Source organism: Protopterus annectens, chromosome 2.part1, assembly GCF_019279795.1.
Source record: "Protopterus annectens isolate FY-2018-M chromosome 2.part1, PAN1.0, whole genome shotgun sequence".
NCBI lineage: Eukaryota > Metazoa > Chordata > Ceratodontiformes > Protopteridae > Protopterus > Protopterus annectens.
In genome coordinates, this window is record NC_056729.1 from 636,929,037 (window position 1) to 636,943,091 (window position 14,055).

Genomic DNA, 14,055 nt, shown 5'->3' on the forward strand with positions numbered 1-14,055 from the left:
ACTAAGGGATTTAGATTTACTGAGGTGGAGCATGTCCATTAATTCTGGGTTGGACATAGCTTTATATGTCAGGCATAGATCGCCTCGAAGTAGGTGGTATGCAACTGAGTAGAGCTGGAGTTTTTTTAACCGAGCAGCATATGGCATCTGTTTGAGTCCCTTGATCCTCCTGGTGAGGTACTTTTGGGGTCTTTCTAATTGCTGCAGGTGTCGTGACTTCACTTTCCTTTCTGTGCCATATTTTCAACAGCCATAAAACTTCTGGATGCAATGAAACTATTCCACACATCTAATAAACTTCAGCCAGCAATGTTTTACTTCCAAATTTACAATTTAATTAAGGCCTGAACAAAAATGAGGGCAACTTAAAGGACATTAGTGTTGGTATTTATAATTCTTCATTAACCTTAACAGACATCTCATTGCAAGTAATCATATAATTTAACAACCAAGCTTGTTTAAACTTTTTGCACCTATACCTGCAGGATGAGATGTGCTCACAGCAATAGGACCCAAGTCTTTATGCAACCGTTTAAGCTGCTCTTCCTGTTTCTGACTCCGAGCTTTTTCCTGTTGACATAATGCAGAAGAATTACGTAAGAGTGCAAAAGGAGAGAGAACAAAGTGCCTCTGCCCAAGGAGTGTACACATCTAATATAAAGCACGAAAAAGTACTCAAGTTAATTTTAAGCAAAGTCTTGTGACATGAGGCAGACATTTGTTAATAGTCATACATAGTAACATGGAAATATTTTCACCATAAAATCATGGATCTAAACCTGTAAACAAAGCTTTAAAAACAGTGGTTTACGACAGCATAAAGTTCCCTTTAAGTTTTGCAACAAAGACTATACTTTTATATCTACACAAATTACTTCAGTTTACTGTGACAGTAACACAGCTCCGGTCTGTACTGGCCTCACATACTCTCTTTTCAGGAAAGAAATTAACACTTTGTAAACCTTGCTCTTTACAGATGTATCAGTGTTTAAACCAAAACTCTCAGTATGAACTTTCAAAGTTATAAATCTAGAGTCTTCAGTTTAACCCAGCCTTCTCTATGGTGAAATTAACTTCCGTCTAAGAGATCTTCCTTTGAAGTTGCAAAATCACTCCCAGGCTACCTACAAGGTTTTTTTAAGCTCCATCACTTTCAGCATCAGCAGGATGAAACTCTTCTGTGATGATGCACATGCAACAGCAGTTTTACTTCTTGGGGTAGCAGTGATCCTTACAGCACACATTTTCAGAAAATGTGAGTTAAGGAGTCACACAAGGCATATGCAATCTTGAGATACTAAATGGAAGAAGAACCTTTTCTTGGAAAAAAGTCCTGAAACAAACTGCTCCTTAACACCTGAGCATGCTAGACCCTTTTGCCCTGCAAATATGCAATGCTGGTGACTGTGTACATACTCGGATTTGTCTGTTAAGAAACATATAAATCTTAAAATAAGGAGTAATAGACATGCTTTCTCATCACTATAGCAAATGTCAGAGAGTTAGGATACTACAGCAATAATTATTCATATGACTAGCAATCAAAATACATTTTCTTTCAACGGCATTGTGGGCACTTTCCACTCCTCCAATAATATCAGGCTTATATAGCCATACAACACACAAAGCGACATAAAGCAAATGTTTGCGGCAGGCACGAGCCAAATACTCCACACATTTACCTATTTGTCTACCTATCAAATAAGATGTAAATTCTAAACTGCATACCTTCTTAAACCCCCTCCATTAGAAAAGTCCTGAATATCTTCTGTGTATTCTTAAACATCAGTCATCATTTTTTGATCAGCATCTTTGCTATAAAAACTCTTCCATGAGTCTATTTTTCTATTTTCCTCTGTGCAAAAAATGTTTTCATCCAAGCCATTTAGTCTCTACTTTGAGATTATATTCTCAAATTCCTTTTCTTTTCTCCCAAAATATAACATTCTCTCGAGTTCAACTAACAACCTTGGATAAAATGCATGCCAGAAATAAAAAGGATTACAAAATTTAAAAGGGGGGCTACAATGTGACATATGCTCATTATATTACCACAACACTTTCTAGTATAAGAATTTTACTATGTTTGCTGTACCTCAACATATTTTTGACATAGCCTAAAAAGAAGCTAAATTAAGGTATACCAGTATATTCTTACTTGCTTATTTGGACAAGTTAAGTTACTTTTCCATTATTGGGGCAACACTTTTAACGCCATTAGGACATTATTTTATAGGAGTTGTGGATAGATAGACATACCAAATGTATATCGGCATAGATGGCTGTTGTCCATTACCCTGGTTAAGTCTCTATTTGAACACGATCCAGTTCTGATAAGTAGTATGGAACTCTAATGTCTAGCATTATACACTCACTGTACTATTTGATAATTTACAAGAAAATAAAGACATTTTACAAGTGACAAGACAAAAACATGAGGCAAAATCAGGGGCAGTTGATATCCATGATTCATGCAGTACACAACTATAAAATAAGTGTTGCCAGTCACTTCCTTGTCCAACAGGTGCATCTCGCCAGCAAATCTGACATTAACAGCAGTCTTCAAATGTTACACAAAGTGAAATAGAAATGAATGAACTGCAAACTTACGGAATGTTTCCCAGCATTCTCAAACAATTTTTTTTTGAGCAGGTGAGAAGCCACGGCTGATTTCTGGGATAGTGACATAACGTGTACAAGAATGTACACAGGTAATGATATTACAGAAGAACAACTTTATATACTTTTATAGCGCCAACATTTAAAATGTTTGCTATGCCAGAAAACCCTGTCCACGAAATCCAATAGAGTTCTTTATAATAAAAGGAGCAAAACATTAAAAAAAAATAAATAAATAAAAAGGTAGTCCTGCTGCTGAAAAATAAAAGGCCTCCATGAAGAGCAGGTGTACAGGGTGTAGAAAAGGGGGCATTTCAATGCTTTCACTAGTCTGTGAAAAAAATAATTACTTCTTACAGAGTAATATAGTTGCGCCCCCTCTCCCCACTCACTTGACCCCAATCCTTGAGCTCTAAAGCTCTACCATATAAAGCTGCTTAGTTACAAACAGCAGCTGTGACAGTATTGCGTGCACCTACTACCGTGATGGAAGTGTTGCCCCAATAACGGAAAAGTACCCAAGTTAATAGTATGCCTGACGTAAAGGAAATTCAGGTTTATTTTGTTGTAGCTTTTTCTGCAGATGATGGAGAACTTTTGTTGCCTACGTACCTCTATCCTATGTTCTTCTGAAGAAATGGATGGAGTCTGACTTTCTTGTAGACATAATGCAACTAGGCATCCTTTTATTCCACTACCCCCTCCAACCTTTCTACACTATATGCCTAGCATAGACTGTGTCATGTTACACATGCTTAATTTGCTGTTCAGCTAGGAAATTGCCTTTCTTGTATTTTGTCCTAGCTATTCTCCTGTAGCCTAACTCTGTTAGTTAATGCCTCCATTCTCCTCCATTTTCTTCAGTTGTGTGTTAGACTCCATTGCAGCCACATGTCTAATGTCTACTGCTGGTGTGTGTCAAAGCATCATTATTCGACCTATCTGGAATGATTTCTTGTATTAAGATTTGCACAGTTTGGAAAATTAAACTATTTAACGGTCTCCACAGGTGTAAGCCGCGGTGGTACAGCGGTAGCGTTGTTGCCTCACAGCAAGAGGTTCTCCTGTTCGATTATCGGATGGAGTGCCTTCTGTGTGGAGTCTGCATGTCCTACCCGTGGTCGAGTGGCCTCCAAAAGACATGCGTGAATGGCCATGCCTTCGCTGAAGGTTGGGCGTTGGGCTGGCAACTCGGCACCATAAAAAAATCTACTGCCAATCATTAGCAGACCGGAGTTCCGCTGTGGCGACCCCTAACTGGGAAAAGCCGAAAAGACAAACAAACAAACGGTCTCCACAGGTGTCATTTTGATTGAGTCACTGCCTGCTAACACTATCTGTGGTGGTGAGTAAACTTCTCCACACATCTTGCTACAGATTAGGAGATTACACTTGCTATGCACAGCCAGCGGAGGCAGAACAGTCGAATAATGTATTGAACACTTTGGAATATTTAGTGGGGTGCTGTAGATGGACTTGGAAAGTGCAATTTAAGAATAAGTTTGCATCCTGTACTTATACACTTCTTTGTTGCATAAAGAGCTTGCTTAATCATAAATTACAAAGTGTGGATATGACTGGCAGTTTATGGAAGTTTTACAACAGTCTCAGAACACAAGGCAGCTACTGAAAGACTTTCTCGTGCCTTTAAATTTAGAGTGTAGGCCCGTCTCCTAAGGATTTGTTTGCTCACTTGGGCCTTTAAATTCCAGCAAGATACTCTCTGCACAGCATAATTCTTTGGTGAGTCAGCAATTCAGCAATGATTGTTTGCAAGGACTGTGTTTATATATATATATATATATATATATATATATATATATATATATATATATATATATATATATATGCATTTGTTGCGGGCACTGCATATGTCTTCACAGAAACTGTTTTATTCTTCCCTGAGCCATGCTTGCAGCACTGTGAAACTGAAAGTGACATTTTTCTGCACTGTCAAGCTTCTTGCAAACCAATGCCCTACAAACCCAGCTAGTTCAGAATGTATACATTTTGATATCTTTCTCTGTCCCAGAGAAGACTTCAGCATTAACTGTTTTATTACCAGCACAATGTCTCAGCAAAGCACTACACTTTCAGCAGAGGCTGATACACAGCAAGATGCAAAATTTATTGCAGACCAAGATCAAATCCCTAATCCAAGTGTAAGAGCAAAACACATTTCTAAGCTTACATGGAAGGCAAAACTGAATTATGAGACTGACAGGGAAGAATTGTTATCCAATCCTGCTTACTCATGGACTAACACTGTTAACTGTATGTCTGCCCTCTCTCAACCTGCTTATGATGCACTGCAATTAGAGGGTGCACTCAAGCAATTTATTGCTACCTATCAAAGCTATCAGAGACTATGCATAAAATATGTCAATTTATTACAGAGATATAACACTGAGGAAGCACAAGAAGAACTAAAGAGGTTTGATCAGCTTAATCTCGACAGGAACAGCTTGGCATTACAAACAAAGACTAAGGCTGAAGTCAGAATTACACAACCCCATGAATCTAGATTCCATCGCTCTGCATTTACCAGATCTAGTAGGTCTTTACAGTCTAAACAGAAGCTGCTAAGATTCAGGCAACCTTCATAGAAAGGAAGGCACAGTTAGAGGTAGACGCTGCTCACAAAAAAAGCAGAAAGGCAGGCTGAAGCAATCAGCAAAAGGGCTGAAATAGAGGCCTTAGAAAAACAGTGTGAACATGCCACAGCTATGGCAAGGTTAAGAGTTCTAGAGCAGGCTGCTAGTGGGAGTGACAGAGACAGCATAGGTCCAGTGGACATGGAGAGTTATCTTAAACGCACTACAGACTATGTGTTCAACCAAAGCAACATGCATTCTATTTTATCTGATGATCCCGAAGCCAGAGACACTTTCTCAGAACTATTACTCCCAGTGACTACTGCTACAGTACCTCTCAACCAAGGTCAGTACGATACACCTAGCCCTGCTCAAGCTAACCCTACCATATTATGGCGGTAGTCACCAACCTTCGGTCAACCGAGCCTCTGCACCATTGCAAGCTCCTGCACTTATGAGCTCTCAGCCAGTTCCTCAGCTTAATGTCCTTGCACCATCCCAATGTTGTTCAGCAATGGTCCCACTGTTAATGTGGCCAACACTGTTCAACCAACAGCTTCTCACTTAAAGTCTGAAGACACAGAAGTGTCACAGGCCGCAAAGTACATGCTTTGCAAAGATCTTATCAAAACTGGCCTCACACGGTTTGACAACAGACCTGAGAACTACATAGGCTGGAAATCCACCTTTAAGTCTGCAGTTGCTGATCTGGACATTACAGCTACCGAAGAACTAAATTTGCTCATCAGGTGGCTTGGTCCCAGTTCCTCTGAGCGTACTGAGCTTCTGTTAGAAAAATATGTATTAACATATGTGTGCAATGCTTATTTTAATAAGGGAAGATTAACACATTTTTATTCTATATGCAGCATTAGTTCTATTTGAAACTGAAAATATGCTTTTCTGAAATTGTGCTTTCTGACACTGCAAGATGCACTCTGACCTAGTTTGCTAGCACAGCAAAATACATGTTTATGCCTTGGAAATGTACTGGAAAGCAGGTGATTTTCTGCTAGGTCAGGAAATTAAATGGAGAATAATAATAATTTCTGTAGATCCATTTATTATGGACAATAAGCTCTGTTCGTGCTGATGACAAAGTGCACAAGCTGCAAGATAGTTAGATATAATGAACAATAAACGGCTTCAGAAATCTGTACTTGCATTGTGCTTGAATTAGCCATAGTACCGAGACTTGTAACATCACATAGCAAGAAAGTTATAATTGACCGGTGGTCAAGACCATCCGGTTTACTAAAAAAATCTTTTTTAAACTTTGAAGAGTCAGCTAGAAATGTGAGAAACATCTGTAAAGTAACAGAATTGCGAACTGGTGATCTGCTACGTCAGTCGTAGTGGGCAATGCCTTGAAAGAAAGGTATAATAACTGTGACACTTCCTGATTTAGTCAGACAAACTCTGTAACTGCATTTTTTGTCTCCTTGTGCAAGAATAAAGATATCTGAACTGAACCTTATGCTTTTGGTCTTTTGAAGTATTTTTCTTTATCAGCTTCTCAAGGCAGTTCATACTGCTAACCCAGCTGTGGTCCTTAATGCTGCCTGGGACAGACTGGAACGTAGCTTTGGCAGCCCTGAAGTCATTGAGCAGGTTTTATTCAAGAGGCTGCAAAGTTTCCTGAAGATATCTGACAAGGACAATCTAAAGTTTCAAGAGCTTAGTGACCTTCTTTCCGAACTTCAGCTAGCCAAGGAAGACACACTTTCCAGGCCTCAGTTATCTGGATACTGCTTGTGGGGTTAACCCAATAGTTTCAAAGCTCCCATATGATATCCAAGTAAAATGGACAACAGTTGGATCAAATTACTGCAAATTCATCAGGAAAATTGCAGAGACAAAGAATGACCCAAGCTTCTCCTTTGGAGAGTTCCATGCTCCAGGTCCACCCTCTTCTAAGCTTACAAACTTGAGCAGCTCATACAGAGACCGCAGAGGTCCGGTCTCAGTTAAATGGACCAATGTCATACCTACACCTCCTACAGTTCCCAACAAGGGAGAGCAAAGCAAGAAAATCGAAAACCCAAATTGCCAATGCCCCATACATAAAAAAACCTCACCCACTCAGAAAATGTATTGATTTCAGGAAAAAAAAAAACCCTGCAAGAACGCAAGGAACTTCTTAAGAAATATGGGGTATGTTTTAGATGCTGTGCTTCTACCAAGCATGTTCATAAGGACTGTAAAGCCATTATCAAGTGCATGGAATGTGACAGTGATGATCATGTACAAACACTTCATCCATTTCAACCTACTTCTACCCCATCTACAGTTAACACTCCCGAGGCAAGGCAAGGTGGCGAGAACGTAGAACAAACAGTGGCTCCTACTCCAGCTGCAGTCACGTGTACTGAAGTCTGTGGAGAAGGACTCGGTGAAAAATCTTGTGCAAAAATATGTTTGGTCCGTGTATACCCCAAGGGTCATCCTGAAAGAGCCGTAAGACTGTACACTATTCTCGACAAGCAAAGTAACTGATCTCTTGCTAGATCAGAGTTCTTTGACCTGCTCGACATAACAGGGGATGCCCTGCCTTATACTCCGGGCACTTGTGCTGGCATTACAGAAATCTCTTGCAGGACAGCTAGTGGTCTTATAGTAGCTCCTCTCAATGGCAACCTAAAAATTCCACTGCCCACTCTCATCACGTGCAACCAGATTCCTATCAACAGGCAAGAGATTCCTACCTCAGAAGCTGCTTCTCATCACCCTCACTTGAAGGTCATATCTGTCCAAATATCATCCCTTGATATAGACCCTGAAATCCTGATACTGCTTGGTAGAGACATTCTGAGGGTACACAAGGTATGGGAATATATCAATGGCCCAAACAACGCTACATATGCCCAGCGCTTGGACCTAGGTTGGGTTGTTATAGGCAACGTCTGTTTAGATAAGGTCAGGAGACCTAACAGGGTTACTTCCTTCAAGATGTATGCTCTTCCAAATGGACACAATACTTGTTATGAACCCTGTCTTCATCACTACTGTGTAAAAGAAAGGTTATGCAGTAATGGTAAGCCACAGCAAGTCATCCGAGGCTACAACTATGGCTTAGACTCCTGGAATGATAATATTGTTATTATGGTGTTTGATACCCCTAGTGGAGACAATCAGTTGGCAGCCACCAAGGAAGATAGGAATTCTTGAAAATTATGAGTGACAAATTCTTATCAGGGACAACTCCAACAGCTGGGTGGCACCTTTACCATTCTGTACCCCAAGAATGAAACTGCCAAACAATAAGTAGCTTGCAGAGTCATGGTTTATTTCTCTAGAATGCACCCTAAACAGGAAATCTGCAATGAAAGAGCCCTTTGTTCACTTCATGCAGAAGATGCTTGATAGAGATCATGCTGAACCTGCACCTCCCCTAAAGGAAGGGGAAGAATGTTGGTAGCTTCAATGTTTTGGTGTGTATCACCCTCGCAAGCCAGACCAAATCAGAGTGGTCTTTGACTCAAGTGCTCGCCATGAAGGCATTTCTCTTAATGACCTTCTCCTCTCTGGGCCTAATCTGAATAATCTAATTGGGGTCTTGATCCATTTCAGACAAGAATTGATTGTGGTAATGGTTGACATCCAACAAATATTCCATTGTTCGTGAACACAACAGAAATTACCTCAGATTTCGGTGGTACTGCAATAATGGTGTCAACAACAAAGTCATAGACTATCGGATGAAGGTACATGTTTTTGGTAACAGCCCATCTCCTGCAGTCGCAATACAGAGGTTGAGAAGAACTGCCCAAGAAGGTGAAAGAGAATTTGGGTCTGATGCACATCAGTTTGTTGAAAGAAACTTTTATGTAGATTACGGGATTAAATCATTTCCCAAAGAGGAAGAAGCGATCAATCTCATTGCAGAACTCAAGATAAACTGAATTTATCTAATCTCAGACCTCACAAGATAGTCTCCAACAGTGTCAAGGTAAATGGGGCCTTTTATTCGGAGGACCATGCTGACAGTCTAAAGAACTTTGAACTAGGGTCTAATATCACCCTCATGCAACACAGCCTAGGGCTGCTTTGGAATGTCAAGCAAGACTTATTCATATTTCAAATGTCAGCTTGTGACAAGCCCTTCACCAAACGTGGAGTTTCATCTGTAGTAAACAGCATCTATGATCCACTGGACTTCATAGCACCCTTTACCATTCAGGGCAAGATACTATTATAAGACAGCTTAGTTCTGAACTTGTGGATTGGGATACTCCTCTTCCTCTCCCCTAAGAAAAACAATGTAGATGGGAAACTTGGAGGGGATTCCTTGAATGCCTTGGAGAAACTTCAAATACCACACTGCTACACCCCTACATGAAGTATCAATGCTATCAACAGAGAGATTCACATCTTCTCTGATGCTTCCATTGAAGCTATAGCTGCTGTGGCCTACCTCAGAGTTATAGGATTACATGGATAGGTAACTGTCGGATTTGTCCTTGGTAAGGCAAAGCTCACTCCAAAACCTGCTCATACCGTGCCAAGGCTCGAACTATGTGCAGCAGTGTAAGCTGTTGAAATTGCTGAGCTCATAAAATTTGAAATGGACATGAAAATTCATTCCTTTGACTTCTACACAGACAGTTAAAATAGTACTTGAATACATACACAGCCAAGCAAGACAGTTCTATGTGTATGTTAGTAATAGGTTGGAATGCATTAGGAAGTTTTCTACTCCCTACCCATGGCATTACGTTCCTACCGACATCAACCCTGCTGATTGTGTGACCCGTACTGTATCAGCATCTGCCTTTCAGGACATTTCTTGGACATCTCCCCCAGGATTTCTTCTCCAAGAGGTTATTACAAATCATGCCGATTCCAACTTTGAAATGGTAAACCCTGATTCCGACAAAGAAAATCAGACCTGTCACCGATCTGGTATTACTTCCTTCCAAGCACGAAAACGCATCTTCAGATTCTGCTACCCGAACTTTGATCTGTTCCTGCTTGCCCAGGTCTTCAGAGGTGTCAGCAACAGCAAGAATTCATTATGATGTTTGCATTTTCTCTCTTGTTCTCCTCTCCCTCTTGTTTTACAGGTTCTAGAGGATAAAGAGGTTCCAACTATCATCATGGACTTAATTGCTTATTGTTATTTGGTGAAATCTAAAGATTTCAGGTGGGGAGTGTCATGTTACACATGCTTGTATATTTGCTGTTCAGCTAAGAAATTGCTTTTCTTGTATTTTGTCTTAGCTGTTCTCCTGTAGCCTAGCTCTGTTAGTTAACGCCTCTTTTCGCCTCCATTTTTTTCAGTTGTGTGTAAGACTCCATTGCAGCCACATGTCTACTGCTGGAGTGTGTCAAAACATCATTATTCGACCTATTTGGAATGATTTCTTGTATTAAGATCTGCACAGTTTGGAAAATTAAACTATTTAACTGTCTCCATAGGTGTCATTTCGATTGAGTCACTGTCTGCTAATGTGGTGGTGAGTAAACTTCTCAATACATCTTGCTACAGATTAGGAGAGTATGCTTGCTATGCACAGCCAGGGGAGGCAGAAAGTACAGTTGTGTACACTTACCATAAATGTAGATGTTCGAGTGTATTCACTGTTGCAGTCGTTACATTTGGGTAACCTGCTGGCAGGTAGCCCTCAGTCGGCCTGATTAACAAAGTCTTGGGTCCTGCGTCGGTTGCTGTACCTTCTTCCATGACATCAGGTCGTCAGGGGTACAAAACATGCAGCCGACGCCATTACATCAGTTTTTCTTGTCCCAGATGCCAGGTGCCCCCCAAATGGGGAGCCAAATATATAAGTAATTTAAAACACAAAAAGTATACCTCCAAACAAAAGCAAATACACCAAAAAGGCTTATAAGTGTAGTAAAAGAAAGTAGAGGCATAGTAAGAGAAAAAAACAGGGGGCTGGAGGGAGGGTAACTAGGACTGCAACAGTGAATACACTCGAACATCTACATTTATGGTAAGTGTACACAACTGTACTATGTTCTTTGTGTTTCACTGTTGCAGTCATTACATTTGGGTAGATTCCCAAAGCTATGGTTGGGAGGATGGATTTATACAGCATTAGGACCAGCTATAAGGCCCTGCAAAACAGCAGTGGCAAAGCCAGCTCTGGATTTAGAGAAAATTGGTAAATGATAATGTTTGGTGAAAGTATGAACTGAACTCCAGGTAGCAGCTTCTAGAACATCCCTGGTAGGAACACCTCTGAGAAAGGCTGTAGAAGTAGATGCAGCCCTGGTGGAATGGGATCGGATCCCCTGGGGGATAGTTTTTCCATGGTGCTTATAGCAGAAACAAATACAATGGCTTATCCATTTTGAAAAGGTTTGCTTTGAAATAGCCTTTCCCTCTGCCCCTGCAGCAAATGCTACCAGCAGTTGTTCAGATTTTCTTTGAGATTTTAATCCTGTTCAAATAAAATCTAAGTTGTCTGTGCACATCCAATGAATGCAGAATCCGCTCCCCCTTATTCTGTGGATTGGGAAAGAAAGTTGGCAAATGAATGGTCTGATTAAGAGCCGTACTGGATACCACCTTGGGCATGAAGGACGGGTTAGTCCTGAGAGATACTCTGTCCGCATGAAAAATGATGAAAGGCTCCACTGCCATAAGAGCCTGTAATTCAGAAATCCTTCTAGCCGAAGTGACTGCTAAAAGGAAGGCTGTTATCCAGGAAAGAAATTTTAAGTCTGCAGTAGCAGCTGGCTCAAAAGGAGGGAGAGTGAATTTCTCCAATACAAAATGAAGGTCCCAGGCAGGGGTTGGAGCTCTCCTGGGTGGTCTCAAGTTTTTGGCCCCTCTGAGATACTGCTTTAGCTGAGAGAAGAGGGGAGGTTCTGTGTTGTAATGAGCTGAAAAGGCTGAGGCATGGATTTTTATGGAAGAAAAAGACAGGCCTTTGTGAAGCATCTCAGTTAAGTATAGCAAAATCTGAGGACTGTTGGGCACTGCTGTGCTTATCCCTTGAGATTGATTCCAGGCACAGAATCTTTTCCATTTGTCAGCATAAGATTTTCTAGTACTAGGTCTTCTCGCCTCCAAAATACCATCCATCACGGGTTTGCTGAGGGATGCTAAGGGTGAATTTAGGTGATTAGCCACGCTGCAAGATTCAAAGTTTGGAGCTGAAGGTGCAGGGTTTGGTTGTTCTGCTGAGACAGTAAGGAAGGTGCCTGAGGCAGGTGCCATGGTGAAATGTGTGACACACTGCGTAGGAGTGGGTACCAGTGTTGGCGAGGCCAGTCTGGAGCAATCAAAATCATTTTTGGTTTGTCCTGTTTGACTTTTAGTAGAACTTTGGAGAGCAGAGGCATAGGGGGAAAGGCATAGACTGATGGGTTTTTCCAGCTGAAGGACAGAGCATCCACTTTCCAGGCTTTATTGTGATAAGTTCTTGCGCAAAATTTGTCCAACTGATAGTTCTGGGGTGAGGCAAAAAGATCTATATCTGGGCTCCCCCATTTCCGTGTCAACATGTTGAAAATCCGTGGTTCCAGTTTCCATTCGTGTGGGTCCAAGAGATTTCTGCTTACTTCGTCTGCAAGAGTATTCAGCTTTCCTGGCAGGAATTGAGCTTTTAGTTGTACTTGATAGCTCAAGGCCGTGTTCCACAATGCCATGGCTAGTCTGCAGAGGGGGTAGGAGTGTCCCCCCCCCCCGCTTGTTTAAGTACCACATAACCGTGGTGTTATTCGTCTTTATCAGTAATTGTCCTGGATGAAGGTAGTCTGAGGACTGTCAGTGCGTTCTGTACAGCTAGTATTTCTTTTTGATTTATATGAAGGTGCATTTGATTTGGGCTCCATTTGCCTGAATGCACTTCCCTGCCAGATGAGCCCCCCCCCCATGCATAGTCTGATGCATCTGTAGTTAGGGTTTGGGTGGTGTGAATGGCAGTCCTTTGCTCAGGTGGCAGGCCTCTGCCCACCATAGGAACTCTAGGCGCAGGCAAGGTATGATAGGAATCATTGTTTCCAGGCTGTGACAATGTTGACTCCATACACTTTTTAAAAACCACTGAAGTTTCCTCATATGCAGTCTTGCATATGGAATTAGAAGAATGCAGGAGGCCATGAACCCCAAGGCTTGCAATATTTGCCTTGCAGAAAGCAGGGTTTTTGTGGTCACCTGTTTGAAGTAAGTCACCAAATGAATTTGCTTTTCTAGCGTAAGGAAAGCCATCTGGGCAGTTGTATTCAAGCTTGCACCCAGGAATGTAATTTTTTGAGAGGGTACCAATTGTGATTTATTTTCGTTTATAGTGTACCCTAGACAAGTTAAAACCCTTTTTACAAACACCAGATGTTTTAGAAGAATGTCCTTGTTTTCTGCCTGAATTAGACAATCATCCAGGTATGGATATATTTGAATATTTCTTTGCCTGCAAAATGCAATTACTGGAGCCAGGCACTTTGTAAAGACTCTGGGTGCAGTAGATAAGCCGAAGGGCAGTGCAGAGAACTGGTAATACAAGTAGCCTGCTTTGAAGCGGAGGTATCTTCTGCAAGATTCCCTGACTGGGATATGCAGGTAATCCTCTTTTAAATCTAGAGTTGCCAACCAGGCATCTTTGCCTAGCATAGGAAGTAACTGGTGAAGAGTCAGCATCTTGAATTTTGGAATGTCCAGAAAGGTGTTTAGAGTAGATAAGTCCAGAATTGGTTGCCATGATTTGTCTTTTCTGGGTACCAGGAAAAGTCTTGAATAGAAACCTTGTCCCTTTTCCTCTTCTGGTACTAGATGAATAGCCCCCATGTTCATGAGGGAAAGTACTTGTTTCTGGGCCTCTGCTCACTGATTTGGGGGCAGGTCTGGCCATTCATTTGGAGATGGCAACGTGTGGAA

The 14,055-nt window shown here is 41.2% G+C and overlaps 1 protein-coding gene across 1 annotated transcript in view; it reads right to left on the reverse strand.

Annotated features, from left to right (window-relative positions):
• Nucleotides 1-14,055, reverse strand: part of GPN1 (GPN-loop GTPase 1) — a 423,847-nt gene that overhangs the window by 46,774 nt on the left and 363,018 nt on the right. The window contains exon 12 of the mRNA XM_044062376.1: nt 480-570. Within this exon, the coding sequence (XP_043918311.1) occupies nt 480-570 (91 nt within the window). The remainder of the gene's footprint in view (nt 1-479; nt 571-14,055) is intronic.